At 38.5% G+C, this 24477-nt stretch overlaps 1 protein-coding gene across 1 annotated transcript in view; it reads left to right on the forward strand.

Annotated features, from left to right (window-relative positions):
* The first annotated feature begins 2632 nt into the window (after positions 1–2632).
* hmga2 (high mobility group AT-hook 2) overlaps positions 2633–24477 on the forward strand; it is a 40106-nt gene continuing 18261 nt past the window's right edge. Inside the window, exons 1-3 of the mRNA XM_067427154.1 lie at positions 2633–3200; positions 5940–6026; positions 12662–12712. Coding sequence (XP_067283255.1) covers positions 3078–3200; positions 5940–6026; positions 12662–12712 — 261 coding nt within the window. The 5' untranslated portion in view covers positions 2633–3077. The remainder of the gene's footprint in view (positions 3201–5939; positions 6027–12661; positions 12713–24477) is intronic.

The following is a 24477-nucleotide window of genomic DNA, read 5'->3' on the forward strand; positions in this document are numbered from 1 at the left end:
ACGAAATGGGCGGGGCTTGTTAGATCCCAGCATGCGGTGCATAATCAAGAGAGAGAGCAAATGTTATTTTATGAGTAAAAGTGTTAGTTTATGTATTTTTTGAGCAAGCTGAGAAAAGGGAGTATTGTATTGTATTTAATAGTGTTTAATATTCAATTATGTTGGAATTATTAGAACAATTTAAATTACAGTATGGAGAAAAGTGGAACATTTGCTTAGGCTGGATGCAGACTTGCTCTGCTGAAGGAACTTTTAATGCTTAAAATGCTAATGTGCTATTGCTAGCTAAAAGTAGTGCAGTATTATAATTCAGTTGTGTAACATTAAAGTATATGAAATTGAAGTGGATAAATGAATATATGAAATTGAATGCCTGAATCATGTCAGGGAGCTATATAAAATTACTTAAAGCAGACTACTTAAAGCGGTCACTTAAAATGACTTCATTCCATGATGTTGAAGTTACATGAAAAAAATATGTAAGTTTAACTTAATTGATTCATGTGGGACCAATTTACACAATTAAATCATGTAAATCCAACATATATATATATATATATATATATATATATATATATATATATATATATATATATATATATATATAATTTTTTTTTTTTAATAATATATATATTTTTTCTTTTTCATATACAATACATTTTCATTGAAACATGCATCTGATATATTTGTTGATGCAATTTTTAATTTTCTTTCTGTCCTTCTCCCATCTTTGTTATATTTTTTTAGCAGCTCTTGGAGTTCAAGGTCCTCCAGCTCTTGGTTATAAAGCCCATCTCTGACACAATTGTATTCAGTTGGAGAGGGTTGGGAGGACTTTGCCATTCCCCCCTGTTTGTTGAGCAGACTCGGTCAGATCGTGGGAAAGGCCCTCCACGTAAAGCAGTTTATTCTTTGTCACTGTTGTTCTTGTGTAATTGATCTCACTCCACGTCGATGGGCGGAAGACTTCAAAGACACGCGGCTGTTGGAGGTCGATCTGCTTGTGATCGCGGCCTTGAGGGACAAAAAACAACTGCTTTTCTCTTAGAACGCACACTTTTGATGAGTGTGTAAAGTTGCATAAAGTAGCTAGCCTAAATAGTAGGTAGGCCTACCAAGCACGTGAGGCGTGACGTGAACTGTGCATTTATGTGAACGCCAAATTATATTATAGCCCATTAACAAATTATTATTATTTTTATTTAAAAAAAAAAAAAAATAATATATATATATATATATATATATATATATATATATATATATATATATATATATATATATATATATATATACAAAAATCACTGAATAAACGCCGAAACTATACAGTGCGTCGTGTCCGACTTCCGATGGCTCCAAGGCGGTTCTTTTTTTTTTTTGTGAATCAAAAGCATACAGTGCCACCATATGAACGTTTTTGTTTTATTTTTGTAATGAGCAAAAACATACAGGAACAGCACGACTGACAAGTGTTGTCCGATTCCTTATGTGGCCGTTCTGTAATGAATCCAAACAGCTTTGAACCAGCAGGGACCCCGTTTATATCATTCTCACTTATTGAACCGCAAGCCATGTTATTTTTGTCATGGCTGACTCTAAATCAAGAGCTATATGCTATTTGATATGTACGTACGATTCCCTTGAACGTAGAGATAAAGATTTTTGTTGTTGTTGTAATTATATATTTATTAGCCTTCATGTGCATATATATAAAATATGTATATATGTGTGTGTATACACTCTAAAAAATGCTGGGTTAAAAACAACCCAAGTTGGGTTGAAAATGCACCAACCCAACAATTGGGTTGTTTTAACCCAATGGTTGAGTTGTTCTTACCCAGCAATTGGGTTGTCGTAAGCAACATTTAACCCAACCACTGGGTTAAAACAACTCAACCATTGGGTTAAAACAACCCAATTGTTGGGTTGGTGCATTTTCAACCCAACTTGGGTTGTTTTTAACCCAGCATTTTTTAGAGTGTATATATATAGGCTATATGTTCTTATAAAACTAAGAATTTGAAATTTGAATCTAAGCATTTAAAAATGCTGAGGGCATTCAATAGGCCTACTCAACTTTTTCTCTAAAATATTTATTTCTGAAAAAACAGAGCCTAAAAGAAACACTACAAGTTTAGAAACCAGATATTTAAGAGGAGAATCGGAGCACATCCCAAACCAAGTTTATGTAGGCCTATTGATTACATTTTTTTCTAAAATCAATAAACAAACAAACAGTCTATGAACTGTACTGTGTCTTTAAACTTTCTGGAGTGTAGCCAGTAACATGAATGGTGCTGGACACGTGAGTTTGTCTCAATGTGGTCTCTCCTCTTAGTATTTCTCATGTTTTCTCTGGCTGTTGTCCAATTCTTCTCTCTCTCTCTCTCTCTCTCTCTCTCTCTCTCTCTCTCTCTCTCTCTCTCTCTCTCTCTCTCGTGCCCCCTCCCTCCTCGTGTTATCCACCCACGGGGAAAAGTGATTTTCCTCTCTCTCTCTCTCTCTCTCTCTCTCTCTCTCTCTCTCTCTCTCTCTCTCTCTCTCTCTCTCTCTCTCTCTCTCTCTCTTAATGTATATACCTCATCCTCATCCACAGTCTCTGGACTTATTTCCGTGTGGGCAGCAGGGACGCATTTAAAATGCCCCCGTTTTTTTATTCAAGCCAATCCGCGTAGAAAGTCTTTCCCCGCAAATTCTTGAATCCGCAGTAGCGTGGATTTGACAGTGCACTGTCACACTTACCTCTGCGAATGTCTCGCTCAAATAGCAATCGATCACTGGGCTTATTTTATTACTAAAGCCACCCCCACTTAATTCTACAGAGGAGATTTTTTTCCCCCGTGTGTGTGTGAGCCAAATTCTCAACCGAGAGGCAGCACGTGCTTCTCACAATACCGCACTTTTCATTTACATTTTGCATACCCTTCATGAGCGCACCGGTTTTAAACGCATTGTTTTTGATAAGCGCGCACTGCTGAGCGCGAGACACTGACTTGACTTGACTGACTGACTGGCGGACAGCTCGTGCTGCAGGAACAGAAGGTGCGCGAGACTGTTTGGAACTCACACACACACGCACGATGAGCGCGCGCGGCGAAGAAGCTGCCGGCGAAGCTTCGGGATCGCAGGAGCAGCCCGAGCCCGAGCCCGCCCCGGCCGAGCCAAGGAAGAGGGGACCGGGTAGACCCAGGAAGCCGCTACAGGTCAGTGTGTGATCTCTTCCACCACTAACGCATTTACTATTCTATATTGGGAATGGGCTTGTTGAAACCTCGCTAGACTGGTCAATAAACTCTCTCAGAGTAGCCTAACTATATTACTCCTCGAGCGCACTTTATGGCCCATATTTACATGCACCCCTGCTGCAAAAACAGCTTTAAAACGAGATTACGCTAGTTTGCTGGTCTCCCAGACAGGGCTGATTGCAGGTTTTAAAGTGAATTTGGACACTTTTTAAGCTTAGCCAGGTTGACAAGACCTAGTTTTTCTTTTTCAGCAGTATCATGTTCTTAATATTATTATTATTTTTTTACATTAGATTTCCTTCATGTACTATACCTAGTGTACTGTACAGTACTGTACTGCACATAGTTGCTTAAAGTAATGCACACTTGCATACATTGAGCACATTCGTATGTCTCTATTTGTTTAGGTAGTTGACATTGAACAAGGCCATACACTTTAAAACATATATATATATATATATATATATATATATATATATATATATATATATATATATATGTATGTTTTACTGTTAACAAAACTTTCACATTCACTACTTGATTTTAAATGGGCATGTAAAATGAAAATGTGAAAAGTGCAAAAATCCTATGAAAACTTTTTTTAATGGACACAGCTGTCACTGCTTAAAACATGATGTCAACTACTCACTTTTTAGACGGAAGTCAAGTTTGAGTGCTGGAATTGCATTTTAAGTTTATATTTCTCTTGTAAAGAATACCTCCACACTGAATGTATAGCTTGTGTGTGTGCTGGTTTATTGTACGTGTATAGCACTTGTTTGGATTTGTGCAGATAGCATTCCAGATTGCTGATCACAACGGTCTCCCATACCTGATGCTAAAGTCACGTTAAACGCTTTATGCTCTAAATGCAAATATATAGCCTGCCTTACAGGGTCCTCTGTTGATGTGATGAGTTCAAAGCCAGTTTGCTTTAGGAATCTTTCATCAGTCTGAATAAAAATGTGCTTTTTACTTCTGAATTATCAGCAAACCATTAGACCAAGACCTTGTACATTTTTGCTCAACCTGTCAAAAGTTTGGAAACGTTCAAATGTTTTTGAAAGACATCTCTAATGCTCACCAAAGCTGCATGTATTTAATCAGAAAAACATTAATATTGGGAAATATTATTACATTTTAAATTTATTGTTTTCTTTTTTTAATACATTTAAAGATGTAATTTATTCCTGTGATGCAAATCTGATTTTTCTGCATCGTTACTCCAGTCTTCAGTGTCACATGATCCTTCAGAAATCATTTTGATATGCTGAGTTGCTGCTCAAGAAACATTTATTTTTATTATCAATGCTAAAAGATTTTGTGGAACCATTTGTGGGAAGATTAAAAAGGGGGAGAAATGTATGTTTTATTCATCATGGATGCATTGAAGCTATCAAAAGTGACAGTTAGAACATTTATAATGTTACAAAAGATGTATATTTAATAAATGCGTTAAAACAGTTATTAAACAAATGCTGAAAGAATTCTGGAAAATTCTCACAATTTCCACAAAAAATGTAATCATATAACATAATCATAATAGGAAATATTAATAAGAAATGTTACCAAGTGCAGTGTCTTAACATTGACTGCTTTAAATATACCTGTTGATGTAAGCAGTGGTTACTATAACAACAAGCGTGCATTTAAAATATAATCTCACTGAACATCTAACTGTTTAGTCATGACCACTTCATTCTAAATTCTTTTGAGTGTTTGTGGTTAGAGGATGTGATTCACTATCTGAAGTAATTCAACAGTGACTCTGCAATACCTTTAATTGCAAGTAGTCATCAGGATGAGTTGGCAAATGGGGTTAAAAAAAGTCCATCAGTCACCAAATATACAGTTTTTTTTGTATTTTTTTGGCATGTAATTGTGTTGCATGTGTGTAAAAATAAATACATTTTGAATTAAAATGTAATTCTAAAAACTTGTGTGTGTATTGTAACCGTGCTGTTGTTGTTAAATCAGTATAAGAAAAAAGTCTCTTTATAGTTGATATATGCAGGCAAATTTAAGTAAAACAATTTGAAAGAAGTCTGCTTATCACAAATATTTACAGGGCTAAAAAGTTGTATTGTAAAAATGTCTGTTTAATATGTTTTGTTGTCTGTGCAGGATTAAAGTTAGCTTTAGTTGTTTTTCCTATGTGCCTCCATATAGACACACAAAACTTTGTCCGTTTGGTCTGGACTCATAAAGCACCAAGTGAATGGGAGACCACCAGTAAATGTGTGTATGCTTGAAAGGAAGCCTGTCTTCTTTGAGAGAGGGGGGGCAGGGTATCCAGTGGTCTCCGAAAAGGATTTGGACACTCAAGCCACATTTCAAATGAATGAATTTCTGTGGCACCTGCGCTTTGCTAAGCTATTTTTGCAGTTACTTTAAAGCATTTGGATGTATGAAGTCAGTTCTCACAGCAGAGTAACCACAGGTGTAGTTTTATCACATTAACTATGGACGTGATTACCTAACGTGTGACAACCAGAATGTGTCCAAATACGTTTGGTGTCATTTTGAGCAATACATTAATGATTTTATCAATTGAAACCTTCAAATTGGCTTGAATAGTGTGCTTGTGCTTCCTTCCAAATAAATGGCACTTGGTTTGCTGATAGAAAGCGGAGCGGCAGTAGCCCGTGGCTTTGTTTCCTGTCCTCATGGCCTAAGTTCACCTCCTCTCCTCTTCAGGAACCTACAGGAGAGCCTGTCCCCAAACGACCGAGGGGACGCCCCAAAGGAAGCAAGAACAAGGGCCCCTCCAAAGCAGCGCAGAAGGTGAGAACCAGGCAACTTTCTGCACACCTCAGTCACAAACTAACTCGCACATATACTTGCCACATTATGTAGCATCCATCCATCCATCCAACCAACCAACATTTGATTGTCCCATCCATCCATCCATCCATCCATCCATCCATCCATCCATCCATCCATCCATCCATCCATCCATCCATCCATCCATCCATCCATCCATCCATCCATCCATCCATCCATCCATCCATCCATCCATCCATCCATCCATCCGTTAATCAATCTATCTGGATTATTAACCTTGGCAGTATTAACTGAGGACATGGACTCTTACCATTTTTACAAATCATTTATCAGGAAGGTGTCAAGCATTTATCAGGCATTTGGAAGTATGTGAAATGTGTCAACATCCGGGGGTATGTGTGAATGTTGAGGGCTGCCTTCTTGATGTCTCAATCATAAAGCCTTAGTGTTGCCTATATGTTTCAGCAGAGCAGTTAACACTGAGCTCCAGTAATGTGGCAGGGGGAATCCTGCTGACCTACACACCTAAAAGTAGCAGTGAATTCGACACATATAAAAACTCTCTTGTCTCACCTTAGGCAAATGACCACGCATACGTGAGAGAACCACAAACATGCGGCATACACACAGGCGTGCATGAAGCATATACACTGCACAGGGAGTATAGAGCATGTACTGTTGCATATTGCCAAACAAACTCTGTTCCCATTCCTTACTAATGCCCATGTAAACAGAAAAGCAAATCACAGCACATAAGATTTAGTTGGTGCGCATCAGCTTTAGCCGAATGCGACTGTCAGCATTTGTAATTGCTGAATTCTGTTTATGCATTGGGAATGCCTTTAAAGAGAGATTGTTCTGGCGAGCATTTTGTAATGAAGTCATTAACATTTCAGCCTCACTTGTGTGTGTGGTCTAGTCTGGCATATATTTGTGGGAAGTCCCCTCAACTGTCAGTGCGTTTGGTTTTTTAAAAGCATTACTATGTTATTCTCGTCTCCGAGCCGGCGAGGGGAGCTGAGATGTCTGCTTGCGGAATTAGTGTGCGTTAATAACTCAGTGACAGCTCTGACCACTCTCTGTTCGCAGTAATGTACCACTGTAAACAGTCACGGACCTGCTTTGAAAAGCTTGAGCAATTTTCTGATAGTGTAATACTGTTTCATCTTACTTAGCTTTGTGATGATATAAAGTGGACGGAATAATCTACCAAAGATGAAAGGAGCCAATTTCGGCAAGGTGCCTCACTAAAGACACTTCTCAAAAGCTTTGCTCTCCCACCCAAAATCAGTCATCTTCTGTGTCTCCCACCACTGTCACGACCCTCGACTTAAAGGCTCAGACTGACTGTAGATATAGCGGCTGAAAACTATATGGTAAGTATCACATGGCGGAGAAGAAATTCGGATGGATGGATGGATGGATGGATGGATGGATGGATGGATGGACAGACAAAGCGACACATAAAAACGTCCAGGTTCATGATATCTAGCAGCAGATAAATAATGCAATTTGCAATCTGACATTGCTCTTAATTGCTCTCGAGAACCCACAGAACTGGTATCATATGAACATTTCAAGCTGAACAGGCCACGATATACCTCAATGCTGCACGGTTTTATCTGTCAAGACATATAACCCGTCCATTTCCGACCGCTACGATAATGCTGGTCAATTCATTGGCCCTAATGACTAGCCGGAATATTTTCCGTTGAGCAGACATTGTTGGAACTTGATATGGGGCACCAGGGGGGCTAATTTTAAACGCTCCATTCGCAAAAGTGGGTTTGGCAGAAGCGAGTCTGCCCCTCCCTTTCCATTAATGAGAGATGGCCTTGTCCCCGGCCTCACACGCATGCCAGGATGTCCTGGTGTCGAAGAGGACAGTGAGCGCCCGGGCTCGTGTCTGCTGTGGACACGAGACATGGCTGGACGAGACATGCAAACACAGACATGATTAATTGATCAGGGTGTCGACTTGCAGACCATTAAATCTCCTGATTAAAAATGCAGCATCCCCAACAGAGGACTGACGGTAGGGAGACACTGATTGGACAGAGACGCTGAGAAAGACGCGGACAAGGAGAGGTGAGGCTAAAGGGTTTGTGTCTTTGAGAATGCGCAAGTCTTTGCAATTCATTATAATCTACTCCTTTTCAAACATCTGTGGAAGTGTGTCGGTCACAAAATTGGTTGCCGGACTCAGGCTAACCACCGACCTGCGGCTGCCTCTGTGTCCTTTCTTTGAGACTGGCTGTGGCGTGAACTACGACTCTCAGGTTTAAGTTTCTCCAGTCCATCATTCCACTGCAGAACGCTGAAGTGTCCTTGGGGTATTCAAAACATACTCTGCTTGTTGGAGAAGTGGTAATGAGAGCCTTGACAATGCCTGCATACTTAGTCAGGGCAAACAGACTGACCCAAACAGGACTGAACACATCACACACACAACACAACAGACAGGGATGCATTGTAGAAGCCGTTGCTGAAGTATTCCAACCATGTATGAGAATGCAGGTTTAAATAGTTCCCCCCAAAAAAGACAATTCTGCCATCGTTTATTCACCCTCACGTCTTTCCAAACCCATATACAGTATCCTTAAAGGGATAACTTTGTACCTTTTCTACTCCTATAAGAGGCATATTAATGCCTTTAGTGTAGTTATATGTACACCTACTCTGAATGTTTAGGGGCAAAGGTGTATAGTTGTCCCTTTAAGGCTACTGGCCAAGTGACAGAACAATTAAAGGCACCTTTTTTTTTACACAAAAGGTGAATTTTTGAAGAATATAATGAAAGAAAGCAGAGTGGTTCTGTAAATCTTTTGTCCAGAATTTCCACAAAAGTAGCCTGTATGATTCGTCTGCGATATTTAAAGTCTCCTGAAGCCATGTACCATGTAGCTTTGTGTGAGGAAAACCAAAATGTAAGTGATTTACTGAAAAGCTGAATATCTTTCCTGGCTTAATACATTTTTTTTTTGAGAGTAGTGTTCATTCACTTGAATCTGATCAAATTCATCATTGATCAAATGATATGTACTCTTATAGCATGTATTATTAGTTTGAATTACCCTGTATTTTTAACATTTTCATTATTTCAATTTAGTTTAGGTTTTTGTGAAGTTTTTTTTATTTTGTATTTTTTTTTAGTACTTCTATATAGATATTTTTTTATTATTATTTATTTCAGTTTTATTTTTAAATTTTACTTTAAATTAAAATCACTTATTTCAGATATTGTTGCAAGGTGACCTTTCTAATTTTTTTAAGTTTAATTTTCCCTCTAATATTTGCTTTCAGCTCCATTTTAATTTCCGAAAACAATTTTAATACCTTGTTAACAATAACAACACAGCAAACTAAAGACTCTTTTATGATACAAACTGATTATCAGCTTTTATTTTAAAGGGTTAGTTCACCCCCAAATTTAAATTCTGCCATTAAGTACTCGCCCTCATGTCGTTCCAAACCCGTAAGACTTTCGTTTGTCTTCAGAACACGAGTTAAGATATTTTTGATGAAATATCAGAGCTCTGACCCCACGTTACTGCAACTTTAAAGGTCCAAAAAGGTAGTAAAGACATCATTAAAATAGTCCATGTGACAACAGTGTTTCAACCTTAATGTTATGAAGCCTCGAGAATACATTTTGTGCTTAAACACAAACAAAAATAATGATTATATTCAACATTTTTTTCTCGTATGTCAGTCTCCTACACTGTTGACATAGTAAACGCAGTGCAGAGCTTCCAGGTTCTATGTCACAAGAACGCTGGCTCACCATTGGCTGACGCTGTTCACGTGAGCACCATGACGCATGATGCTGACCAATAATGAGCCGCCGTTCTGATGGTAGTCACTAGTCACATGGACTATTTTAACAATGCCTCTACTACTTTTCTTGGCCTTGAACGTTGCAATGTTGTTGCCGTCTATAGAAGGGTTTCATTAAAAATATTGTAATTTGAGTTCCGAAGATAAACTAATGTCTTACGGTTTGGAACGACATGACATTGAGTAATTAATGACAGAATTACCATTTTTGGGTGAACTAACTTTAATTATTAAATACATTTTATTTAAAGGTCCCATTCTTCGCGATTCCATCTTTCAAACTTTAGTTAGTGTGTAATGTTGCTGTTAGAGCATAAATAATACCTGTAAAATTATAAAGCTCAAAGTTCAATGCCAAGCGAGATATTTTATTTAACAGAAGTTCCCTTTTAAAGCTTACAGCGAACGGCTGGTTTGGACTACAGCAGGAAGTGCAGGGATGTAATGACGTCACTAGAACCGTTTGTTGACTAACCCTCCGCCCACAAGAACACGCAAAATAGGGGGCGTGGTCTTGTTGCTCTCCCACGTGGAGAAGAGCGCGCATTCAGCGCTTGCATCTCCCCGTTATGGTAAGAGGCGGGACCTTTCCGGGCAAAATGCGCTAAGCTGCTGTCCAATCACAACACAGAAAGCGCTGGCCCAATCAGAACTCGTTACGTGTTTCTGAAGGAGGGACTTCATAGAACAAGGAAATCATCAGGCCGTTTTTAGGACAGAGGAAACAGCGCTGTACAGATAAGTAAACTGTGTGAAAAATACTGTGTTTTTTTACACACGAAACATGAACTCATGTTATATTGCACACTGTAAACATAATCAAAGCTTCGAAAACACGCGAAGAACGGGACCTTTAATGTCAGTTGTGCATTTATGGATTCACGTGTCTTGACTTTTGACATAAACCAATTAAATATACACTCAGAAAACAGGATTCAGGACACTACCTCGGTAACTCTCTTTTAGATTAGTGTCATTCTTAAAGGGTTAGTTCACCTAAAAATGAAATGTATGTCATTAATGACTCACCCCAATGTCGTTCGACACCCGTAAGACCTCCGTTCATCTTCAGAACACAGTTTAAGATATTTTATATTTAGTCCGACAGCGTATCCAACTGTCCATGTCCAGAAAGGTAATAAATACATCATCAAAGTAGTCCATATGTGACATCAGTGTGTTAATTAGAATCTCTTGAAGCATCGAAAATACATTTTGGTCCAAAAATAACAAAAACTACGACTTTATTCAGCATCGTCTTCTGGAACAACATTAGGGTGAGTCATTAATGACATACATTTCATTTTTGGGTGATCTAACTCTTTAAGCATGGTGCTGTTGTTAATAGGTTAGAGACGCATGCTCTACCAGCATTGATTTGCATCTCACTCGATTGGATGTACTCTGCTGACAAACCTGATACCGTTGACACCTACCTTTCCTGGTTCATTCGCAGAATTCATAGATGTTTGATGATTTGAGTAAGGTTTCCCGCAGGGCTGTGCATGACAAAAGCCCATGGCCAGAAGAAAACTTTATATCCTATAAATAATGAAGACATGTCTTGTCTTGTTAATTGTCTTCGACCATGGCGAGAAGGCACCACTATTCAAACCCCGTGGTAAGACTCTCCCGCTTCAACCTGTCAAATGATTTCACTTACATTTTCAGAGGACGATGGGATTGTTGCTAGATCAACACAAAATGTCTGTGGGAAATCCTATGCTGGTCTTCTTAAGATCGGAAAACTTGCCTCTCAAATGTTATTAATGGAAGAATTTGCTGTCGAACAACATTAGCAACAGACTTTTTTGATGTTAAAGGGGCGGTTACATGCGATTTGACTTTTTTAACTTTAGTTAGTGGGTAAAGTTGCTGCTTGAACATAAACAGTATCTGCAAAGTTACAACGCTGAAAGTTCAATGCAAACTGAGATGTTGTCTTTTAAAGTTATGGCAGTTTATTGCCTACAAAAATGGCCGGATTGGACTACAACGAGCTTCTTCCTGGGTTGGTGACATCATAAACCCTTGCTATTAAAATAATCACTGTCCCAGATGTGACTTCTGCCCGTAATGGTAAGGGGCGTGGCATTTCCGGCAACCTGTGCTTGGCACTTCAGCCAATAAAAATACATGAAACTATATTTGGTCATCTAACCAATCTAAGACTATTGCGTGTTTCGGAGGGATGGGCTTCATAGAAGCAGGAAGCAAACGAGACGCTCAAAGGAGAGTGGAGACAGCCGTGTGGAATAAAGGTCAAATATAAGAAAAATACGGCGTTTAAAAAAAAAAAGAAGTATTAAGACATGTTATACTGCACCCCATAAACACAACAGAGCCTAGAAAAACACCACAGAACCATCCCTTTAAAGTCATTTTCCTGTAAGGTGTTTTGTTTTTACAGAGTCCTTCAATGGAGTCCTGTATTAAGTTGGAGCCGCTGTGATTGAAACCCCATAACTGTCTTTCATGGCCCTTATCTGGGTGGTTTTGCTGATAATGGTGCTCTTATTTACATTTGAATGGCATAAAATTCCTCAAGTGAAATATTACGCTGCACAGACCAGGAACTTGGGCAATGGATACAGTTCATTGTTGGAGGCCCGGATATACCTTACAAACTCTTTATGTATTAAAAGCTTTAGATGAAATGGAACCCTTGCATTTCACCTTCTCCTTTTGTGGCCATATATGAAAATGTCTCTGCTTGTGACAAATTGTGTGCCTGAAAAATTTGTTTAAAGCACTTGATGAAATACCGGCCACTAATTCATGGTTGTTGGCATTTGCAGAAAGCTGAGACCACAGGGGAGAAAAGACCTAGAGGAAGACCCAGGAAATGGGTGAGTTTGTTTACATTAGTATATAAATGGACATGTCCATTCCAGCATGATCCCATACACCTTTCAAACCTATCCATACAAATTCATTTGCATTGCTTTGCAGTGTATAAGCATGATGCAAGTACTTTGGTAAAAACACATGTTGAATCATGTTTTCTTTTATTTTTCTTTTATGTCTTTTATTTCATTTTAGTATTATTTTTCCCCATTGTATTTTACAAAGACTCTTTTATATGATACATAATTCAGGAATTATTTTACTTAATAATTTAATTGACATAATCGAACAAATGATTATTTATGCAGCACTTTTTAAGTTGTTTTAATCATGTTGCTTATATATGTGAAGTCTTGGATTTATTAATTATATACATACTAACAAATGTAACATGTTATAATTTTCATTTACTGACACTGTTGTAGAAAAGCATGATTATATAAATTTATAACTTTATTATTTTAGCAAAAAAACATGTATTTTTGAATTACACTATATATATATATATATATATATATATATATATATATATATATATATATATATATATATCTATATAGATATAGATATAGATATAGATATAGATATATATATATATATATATATATATATATATATATATATATATATATATATATATATATATATATATATATATATATATTGACCCTTGTTTGACAAGGGTCAAATTGTGATATATATATTGGCAGAATAATTAAAAAAAAATCAGTACATACAGTCTTGCACATGTTAACTAAACCCATGTATTCAGCGGATCACCAATGTGCAACAGTGTGGAGATTGTGCAAGTTTAATTCAATTGTTTTAATTCAGTTTAAATCCAACAATTCCCCCGATAACCTGAATTTTGCAGTGTTTATCAGCCTGCAAATGGCACGTTTGATTGATAGCCGGAGGAGCAAAGCCGCAGGCAGTTAAAAGTGCCACCAGGATAACTGCAGGGAGATATGGAGAGAATGAACCCTTTGTGGCATGCCGACTCTGTGTCCTTATGGACTTTTCTCAGGCAGACAGGAAAAGCAAAGCATTCTGAGGCCCCTGGACACACATTCAAAAGTGTGTCTCATCTGATTTCTCTACATGGTTTTAGGAAAGTGACGGGCTGAAATGCTTGTTTCAATACAGAAATGAGTACATTTGTATTGGAGGAAAACATGCCCCATCTGACTCTATCATCCAGGAATGCGATTTGAGTCACATGTGAGCCGAGCTGTTCCAAAACACCCTTTACCTCCAGGTCTCGGCTGAGCCCCTATAGCTAACACACTAAAGTGAAGCTTTTACTCGCCACATCGGACTGTTTTAGGACAGACACTTAAAATTTATTAGACACACAAAGGGTTATATAGGTCAGAGAATGAGGCCAGCCCTAAAGGAGTATCTCTAGAATGCTTTTTTAAAAATAATTTTATTCCACTTTTATTCACATATGGACAGTGAAATATAGGCCAATAAGATGATCTAGATTTTGTTCTTTTTTTTGTTGTTTTTAAGTTTTTAATGCAGCATATCAATCAGAGAAAATTATAGAACTAAAAAGCCCATTTTGAAAATAAGTTTTGGACAGCCCTAATGTTTCCCTAATTGCACTGGTGTTATTTTAATTGCATTGCTGCAAAACCAGTAGATTGCATCAAACCTGAAGAGGCGTTTTACCAGGGTAAAACATGATAAAGAAGTGTCTGTTTAAATGAGTTTGTGAGATTGAGAGTCTGAACTCTTTGGACTGAACTGATAAAGTTTACATTTATTACCGATGCCCAAAGGTGCATTCGGCTGCACTTTCATGATGGCAGCGTGGTGCAGGTACACACTCCCACGCACACACACGCTCTTGATCCTCCCACACATTGATGTCAGTTAGCCTTAAACAAATAGATAATGGAGTAATATACTTTGTAGATGCTAAGTAGACATTGTAAATGTTTTTTTTCTCAAACAGCAACAGGAATAGCAAAGAAAAGATGACCTTTTTTCCTTATTATAAACATTCTAAAACAATGAGACTGTTTGTCTTGGTTGCAGAGGACAGATATCAATTATCCACCAAAAATGTGCATTTCAATATGACGTTTAAGATGCCATATCAGTAATAATTGTCTTGATTGAAGCTATTATGGGACACACTAATATGGGTCAGAGTTTAACTAGATTTAAGAGATTTTTACATCTGGAGAAACAAACACACAAGCTACAAGTTAAAATTATATTTTTCATTAAATGCTAAGATTTCTTTATTTAATTTTTTTTAATGCAATTTTAAAAAGGAAAAAAAAATCTCTTCTCACTACTAACTAACTTAACTACGACTTTTGCCTCAATAAACACCTAATTACTGCTTATTAATTGTTAGTAGGATAGTTAAAGGGGGGGTGAAACACTCAGTTTCAGTCAGTGTCATGTCAATCTTGAGTACCTATAGAGTAGCATTGCATCCTGCATATCTCCGAAAAGTCTTTATTTTTTTTATAATTATATAAGAAAGATGCGCTGTTCCGAGTCTTTCCGAAAAAAGCCGAGCGGGTGGGGGCGTGTCATGTGAGCGGAGCTAAATAATGACGTGTGCAGCAGCGCGCTGCAGTGAGGAAAGTGAGTCGCTCTGTGAGGAAAGTGATTCGGTCTGTGAGGAAAGTGATTCGCCCGCCGCGTGAGGAAAGTGATTCGCTCTGTGAGGAAAGTGATTCGCTCAGTGAGGAAAGTGATTCGCCCGCCGCGTGAGGAAAGTGAGTCGCTCTGTGAGGAAAGTGATTCGCTCTGTGAGGAAAGTGATTCGCTCAGTGAGGAAAGTGATTCGCCCGCCGCGTGAGGAAAGTGAGTCGCTCTGTGAGGAAAGTGATTCGCTCAGTGAGGAAAGTGATTCGCCTGCCGCGTGAGGAAAGTGAGTCGCTCTGTGAGGAAAGTGATTCGCCCGTCGCGTGAGGAAAGTGCTAATACAGATCGACCGCCGGCCTATCAGTGGGTAAGTCAGTAGCTACTGGTTATATCACCTGTTTAGCATCCTACAAGCCAGCGCTTTGATGGGCGTAGCCTGTTGCTTTCGCTCTCTCCCTCGCTCTCTCTCACGCGCTTCCGGTAGAATTGTCCGTAAGGCCCATACAAGGAAATTCCGCCCCCGTTAACGTCAAAGGGGACGCATGATCTCAAAAAACTTGCCGAAACTTATGACTAACCGGAAGTAGTATTTTTGACAAAGAAATACTCCCATCAAACGTCCACCTTAACTTTTGAAACTTTGTCTATGTTTAGTATGGGATTCCAAGTCTTTAACAGTGTAAAAAGATCAGTATGCATGAAACAGCATTTCACCCCCCCTTTAAGTTTAGGTATTGGGTATGATTGTTCATTGCAGAATAAGGCATCAATATGTGTTTTATAAGTACTAATAATTAGCCAATATTCTAGTAATAAGCATACTAAGCAACTATTGTGAGAATTGGACCTTAAACTAAAGTGTTGCAGAAGATGAGCATAGTTTCTGCACTTAACATACTTTATACGGTTGAGAGCTTTTTCCTTTGCACATACACACATGTTGCAGTTGATTTGAGTGTTACAAGCTGGTGTGAATCTGGAGGCATATTCATCAGGCTGTAGTCATTCTACAAACATCCTGAATGTGGAGTGGGCATAGTGGTATGACATCCTGTGAATGAGTCCGAGATGAACTTACGGCCAAGTGTATGAATGATAATGAGTCAGAGATGGAAAGCAGAAAGAAAGATAGTGCTCCGATCGGAACGTTCGGGTGTCTGAAAAAAAAGAAAAAGGAACGAGCCTTGCATCTCCTGATGTGTGCCAAGGCTTTATTGAGTTCAGCCAATGCAGTCTGAGGCAGAAAACCAAAAAATGTTGTCTTCCTGTCTCCTTTTTTATGAATGGGCAATGGGAAACGTTTGTGTCTGCAGCCCTCCGTCCTCTTGTATGGGTCATTGTGTGTGGGTTATGATCTGTTTAGCATGTCACAGATGAACTAACATGGCCGAGAGTCTGCGCGGCGGTCTCCACATATACAGGGTGAACTTGACAAGAGTTTTGCCATTCCTCTTCTAGATAAACAAGTCCGTTTTCTTCATTCAGCTACTGCTCGCCCTCCTGGAACTAATTATAGCATATCCTTTTTGGCTACAAGGGGCCGCTGGAATGTTTTCCTTTGGCCCCCTCCCCCATCTAAGTATCTCCACCCCCCTAAATGGTTAATAGTGGAAGGTGGCTCTGGCTATGAGAAGAGAAAAAAAATGGCTTAATCGTGTTCATTCCACCGGAGACATTTAAGGCACTCACCAAGAGCTAAACGAGAGCGGTTCATCCGTCTAGGCCATTCGTCAGCTTCAAAATGACCCCTGTTGAGATGGATGCATTGAGCATCATGCTATAAGACAGGATATTCAGCAGTCACAGGATGGAGAAGGGGTTGGGATTCTTAAAATAACATTTCGCAGGTGGCACAGCTGCTACGTGAGGATACGGAATCGCTGGAAAAAACTGTCCTCCCACAGAATGATAAGAATAAAAATTGTTTTTAGACCTTGAGTTGTTTATCTTGATAATAAGAATATTTATACAAAATTAACTCATGTTCTCAGCCGCCTGCCATGTTCAGCTCGTCAATTGTTAAGTTGCACCCACATGAAATATTAAAATTGAAATAAATGTAATCAGAATTTTTAAACGTATATAAGGTCATGGTCAAGGCTGTACAGTATAGCTTAAAAAATCATATCGTTATTGCTTTTTCCGCTTTTTTATTTTATGATATTTGCTCTAAAATAAAAGATTAAAGCCTTGTTTGAATGAGATGAAAATCAGTTCAATCAAATTAAAAGAAAGTCAAAATGTCAAGAAAATGTAAAACATTTGGTGTGTTTTTCACCGAATGAACAAAAGAAATATTGATTATGTATAATTTCCTATCTGTATTTCTATCTACCCAATCCATCTATCTATATATAAAAAATAAAAATAGATATAAAATCGATATTTGTGATTCATTGTAATTCAATTTATTTTAGAGCAACTTCTTATCACGAGGGAAGACACTTTTTTGCATTATCCATACATACAGTATATATATATATATATATATATATATATATATATATATATATATATATATATATATAATTCTGTTCACTCGTTGTAGAATTGCTTTAAAACTTTTTACTACTCGTTTCTGCTCTAGTCCTTTTGTTATTTATAAATCCGGCCAACAGGAAGTCCTGCTATAGGGAGCATTTTGCAGATCCCCTGCACCAGGCGTAATGTTATCTGCTAGATTTGCTTCAGCAGCCAAAAGACTGATTTATTGCCCCCCTCTTCCTTTTCCGGGTGCTCCTCCTGCACAGGTGCGGAGATGGACCGGCTCCGCTGTGCCAAGCGGACAAGCCGCACTGTGTTGCGGAGGTGGGGGCGTGTTGGAACGGACTATCTCTGTCCTCAAACAGCTAACATTATTCAGTTGTGCAGCTCCCTTTCGTACTGCCAACTGGCTGGTGTCCAGCGTGTTTACTCGTTTGGTTGCTCTGCGAGCGAGACTGTATAAAAGAAGGGAGAAGTTCTTGCCTCTTCTTGTGCTTCTTCTTGCGCTAAGTGAGAACTCGCTAAGTGAGTTCTCGCTTAGCCAACAGCCCTGCCTGTTTGTTACCACAGCAATAAGTGGGAATGCCGGCAAAGACAATAGATTTACTTCCCATGGCGTCTTCAAACCGTGAGGGATGTCACATGCATTCAAAAGATCTGGCCAAGAGGTTGACGCTATGATGTCCACCTCATCTTACGCCAAGAATTCCTTTGATATGAGGTTGACGACAGCGCCTTGATTCATACTCGCTCTTCCCTTCCCAGGTGGTTCTTTCCACCAATGTTTCTTGGCCTCACAAACATCTGAGCAGGTCGCTCTCCAGACTGTAGCTACTGCCAAATTTGAAGGAAAAAAAGGAATTGGGATGTCGCAAACCTAACGCACGGACTTTCGACAAGGAAGAAATGAGGAAATGAGTGAATGAATGAGTGAAGAGGCACAAATGAGCGGAGGACAGGAGACGGTGCAGAGGAAGTTCTCTCTCATCTCACACAAGGATCTGCTGCTTTTGGCTGAAGGACAGACAGTGTTGTCAGGTGGTGAGGAGTGGAATCAGAGCCGAGGGAAATGGGAGGGAGAGTCTGGCAAGGATGAGGGGAGGCGCTCAGCGTTTCGAGGGGAACAAGGGCTGCGATTGGGAGGGATCCAACAGTCTTGATCTGGTGGGGAGGCTCGGAAAACCCTCAGTCGCTGCCAAAGTGTGAAAAGATATTTTCTCTCTTTTCCCCCCCTTCTTCCCTTTTTTAATGTGTCCATGTGTGAGGTGGGAGGAGGGTATTGTGATGGGAATTTGGTGTCAAACATCAAAACCTTTTTATAGCCTTCGTGAGCCTCCCGGGCGAAATATTGAACTTGCCCCCCTCCCTGGGCGTTTCTAGGCAGGAAACTCGGCTGTCAGCTGAGGTCCTGTCCTGCTCTGAGTCAGTGGCTTGGCTTGGTCTTTCGGCCTGTTTTTATTCCTATTCCTCACTAAATGGGACTGAAATAGTAAGATGCTGTCAGTTTTATTTAAACTTGTAAACAAATCCAAATGTTTGAAGAACGCCACTGTGAAACTCCATGTTGTTTCATATGGGTGTCTACATGAGCTACCATGTCAACATGAAATAAAAACTGACCCTATTTACTTTCTTAATACATATTACTTGAGACATTAAGGCACATTATAAAAAACACAAAAAAACTATGTTATTTTAACATGTTGCGAAATGGCCAAATATCTATTTAGACAGATTCAGGCTACTGTCATAATAGGGTCATTGTTAATGATAGTCCATGCAATAATCGCTATGATAGTAACAATCAAATAAATGTGGGCTGGATTTTTACACTTAGAAAGAAATTGTGTAAAACTTGTACCTTTAGGAATGCAACTGGGACATCTTTGTTCCTTATTTACCCCTAAAGGTTTCATTGTAGTGCCTTAAGGGTACATATTAATACTCTCTAATGTACTGATGTGCACCTTTTATGGGTAGATTAAGGTACAAAATGGTCCATTTAAGGGTACTGCTGCTTTTGTACTCCAAAAGGTAAAAATTTTTGACTTCGTACTCTATATGCCTACTATTCATGATCCAATCAATTCCAGTTTCCTCATATACAGTGAAGAAAATAATTATTTGAACACCCTGCTATTTTGCAAGTTCTCCCACTTAGAAATAATGGAGGGGTCTAAAATTGTTATCGTAGGTGCATGTCCACTGTGAGAGTCATAATCTAAATTAAAAAATCCAGAAATAACAATGTATGTTTTTTTTTTTTTTTTTTTTTTTTTACTATTTATTTGTATGATACAGCTGCAAATAAGTATTTGAACACCTGAGAAAAATCAATGTTAATATCTGGTACAGTAGCCTTTGTTTGCAATTACAGAGGTCAAACGTTTCCTGTAGTTTTTCACCAGGTTTGCACATACTGCAAGAGGAATTTTGGCCCACTCTTCCACACAGATCTTCTGTAGATCAGTCAGGTTTCTGGCCTGTCGCTGAGAAACACGGAGTTTGAGCTCCCTCCAATGATTCTCTATTAGGTTTAGGTCTGGAGACTGGCTAGATCACGCCAGAACCTTGATATGCTTCTTACAGAGCCACTCCCTGGTTATCCTGGCTGTGTGCTTCGGGTCATTGTAATGATGGAAGACCCAGCCTCGACCCATCTTCAATGCTCTAACTGAGGGAAGGAGTTGTTCGCCAAAATCTTGCAATACATGGCCCGGTCATCCTCTTCTTAATACAGTGCAGTCACCCTGTCCCATGTGCTGAAAAAAAAAAAACCCTTCCGTGCCATATATGATTTCAAACCATGACGTCTTATTGTATTACCAACAGTAACCTTGGAAACGGTGGTCCCAGCTCTTTTCAGGTCATTGACCAGCTCCTCCCATGTAGTTCTGAGCTGATTTCTCACCTTTCTTAGGATCACTGAGACCCCACGGGGTGAGATCTTGCATGGAGCCCCAGTCCGAGGGAGATTGACAGTCATGTTTAGCTTCTTCCATTTTCTAATGATTGCTCCAACAGTGGTCCTTTTTTCACCAAGCTGCTGGGCAATTTCCCTGTAGCCCTTTCCAGCCTTGAGGTGTACAATTTTGTCTCTAGTGTCTTTGGACAGCTCTTCGGTCTTGACCATGTTAGTAGTTGGATTCTTACTGATTGTATGGGGTGGACAGGTGTCTTTATGCAGCTAACAACCTCAAACAGGTGCATCTAATTTAGGATAATAAATGGAGTGGGGGTGGACATTTTAAAGGCAGACTAACAGGTCTTTGAGGGTCAGAATTCTAGCTGATAGACAGGTGTTCAAATACTTATTTGCAGCTGTATCATACAAATAAATATTTAAAAAATAATATATTGTGATTTCTGATTTTTTTTTTTTTTTTTGATTATGTCTCTCACAGTGGACATGCGCCTACGATGACAATTTTAGACACCTCCATGATTTCCAAGTGGGAGAACTTGCAAAATAGCAGGGTGTTCAAATATACTTATTTTCCTCACTGTATTATTAGCTCATTGTGTGCTTTGTGTCATGTTGACTTTGAGATTTAAAGTGTCTTTCTGTCAATTTTATGGTTTTGCCAGCATAAATAGTAAGAAGGTCTTGTAGGTTAAAACAAACTTGTTTGTATAGGATATTCAGAAAAGTTACTTTTGATTTCATGTGGCAGAACTCTCCCAATTAGACGCAGTTGGATGGTGAGTAGATTTTTGTAATGAGCTGCAAACATTTTATTAGCAATTATTGAAACCCTGGGCAAGAGTTGGGGTCTTGAAGTATGCACTTGCAAAAGCTTCGTTTACATTCTGGCTTGGAGCTGCTCCTGTCCCTCACTTGGACGGCTGTGCGAGTTAGATACAGTGTGAGAGAGAGAGTGGACATCTCTACCTCATTCCCTGCATTCCCCGAAGCCTTTCCCCTCCTCACGTCTCTTTTTCTATCTCGCTCACCCTCTCTATCTGGGGCCCGAGAAGCTGAATTCCTGCCAACGGGGGCGTGTGTTCAGTCCGGGGCTCTACTCACACAGCAGGAGTTTGCTGGGACCACCTCAACGGATTTCCACCAGTGACCCCTGTGACCTCTTCCCCTCATCTCTCGCTGCCCCCCTTCCCCCCCTTTCCTGTTCCAGCTTCTGGAAGCGCTTTAATCATTTTGCTCTGAGCTAGCGACCATAACAGCTGCCCTGATAGGTGCTCCAGAGATGAGAATGTGGGAGACGAAAGATTGAAATGGGAGAGAGAAATGTATTAGAGAAAGCAGCAGGAAAAGACACAATTATAATAACATGGTATACCTCATATGGGTCTATAGGTTTGCTCATATTAGAGAGAATAAAGAGTCTAGTGTATCCTGTTGTTTTATTTGTAGATTAATATGTTGTAGCCTGTGGGGGAAAATTTTAATTTCATATTTTACCTCATATGTAAACTTGTTGCCATCTTAAAAAAAAAAAAAAAAAACATTTGTGAAATACAAAAAATAGTCACATTGTAAAATATAAAATTCATTGTTGCAGTTGTGAGAAATAAAGTCATAATTACCTGGAAACTGGCTTCTATAACATCACAGTACTGTATCTATTTTCCCTTGCTGATAAGCTGTATTTTTATAGATGCCCATTTTTGCTATTTGCAATTCATAATTATGTCAGTGAGGCCTTAGTTCAATTAGGACATTTTAAGTAGCTTTTATAAATGTGCCTTAGAAAAAAATATCTTGAGACAAAACATGGATCTGACATATTTTAAGATATGTCAGAGCAAGTTGTTTTCAGTTCAAACAGTTTACACATGCATATTAATCTGGGTCTACCTTAAGTTTAGCTTAAATCCTAATATAAAAGGATGCAATACAAATGAAACAAAGTACTTCTTGTCTCATTGTGAGACATCAAATCCTAAATTTACATCATAATGTCGACCTTTCATTTTATAGTTGACTTTTTATATTTTAATTTTGACTTGTGGGATAATTTGAACCTTTCCTCTTTATTTCAAGATTTAACTTTAAAACTAGAATGCATGTTTGAGCTGTTTTAACTAAAAGCAGCTTGCATTGACATATCTTAAAATATATTACTGCCATAAATCTGTCTTCAAATTTACACCAATGTTTTTTTGTTTTTTCAAGTCATGTTTATAAAATCTACTTAAATGCCCTAATTGTCTGTGAAACCAGGCCTTTATCTTATAATTGTGACTTTTCATCTCATAAATATGTTTTATCTACACATATGTTTTTCTATCTTATCTGGTGGAAATTTTTGAGACGTACTGTAAAACGCACACTTTATTTCTAATTGACAAGAACCCACAGGTTGTCTGAAACGTGCAATTGGTTGAGGTTTGCAAAATATCACGTCCAAGGTTTCTGATACAGTCTTCTCATACATGCATGGTATTCCAGTAAAAGCTTTACTTAAAAAAGAGAGAAAATGTTTGCTGTTATTGAGAACAAATGATGGGAACAGCACAATGCATTCATTGGCAATCTACAGCTGTCTTATAATCGGCACTTAACTAATCAATCCATGATGGCAGTGGTGCTGTAATGTGAACAAATAAAGGAAAAGAGGCAGAGGGGGAGTAAGACAGGAAACCTTTGTGTTTGTATGAACAGGGTAAGGTATGTGACATACATTATTGATAGTGACACCTCTGCGACACAAGACCTTTATCAATGTATGAGCACGCACTAGGGAAGTGGTTCACACAGAGGGCTGTGCACATGCATTCCTTCACTGAGGCATTTGCAGGTCATTTCCATGAAAACATGTATGTTATGGTGACTTCGATTCATAAACCCCACCTCTTCAATCACTATTTAGAAAACAAACAAAGTATTTTGAACAATGTCTGGCATACGTAATGTATATAGTGCAGACGTAAATGCATATAAATAACAAGTTTGGGTAAATTGTAGGGAGACTGTTAGATAAATTATATACATTTGCAAATATATATATGCAAATATATACATTTATTTGCAATTTAAAGTTAGTTACATTTACATGCAACTAACCCTTTGACCAAACCCTAATCCTACCCTAACCCCATACATACACTGTAAAAAAAAATTAAAACTTGCTGACTACAATTGTTGAGTACAATCAACTTTGTTGTTTAAGTTAATACAGCTTGACATTTAACTGACTTAAAGATGAATTAAATATTCTATAACTTTTGAAAATTTAAATTTTATGAGTTAAAGCAATTTAAGAACATGTTGTCATAAGTTATTGGTCATATAATGTTCTTAATTAATATTACTCAGTACTTAAATATATAAGTACACTGTAACAATGACACATTAAAATAAAGTGTAACCTCTTTTTATTATTTATTGGGTTGGAATATTTAGTACACGTTGGCAAAGAGACTGAGATCTATAAACCTATATTTCAAAGTATCCAATATTCGGATTGGACCGACTGAGGCATTGACTCAGTTCCCAATAAAGACCCCACAGAGCCTCAAGAACATGAAAAAAACACTCAAAACTGGAAAGTTTTGTGAAACTGAAGTAAAAAACCTGAATTTCTGTGCTGACCCCCGCCACCCCTCTCCCTACTCTTCCTCTCTCCTTTGAGAAACTCTGGGAACTGATTTCACTTCAAACAGCAGAGGCTCCCAAACGGACCAGATCCAATTTGTCTGCGCTTTTCTT

The sequence above is a fragment of the Pseudorasbora parva genome, chromosome 20 (assembly GCF_024679245.1).
Source record: "Pseudorasbora parva isolate DD20220531a chromosome 20, ASM2467924v1, whole genome shotgun sequence".
Classification (NCBI taxonomy): domain Eukaryota; kingdom Metazoa; phylum Chordata; class Actinopteri; order Cypriniformes; family Gobionidae; genus Pseudorasbora; species Pseudorasbora parva.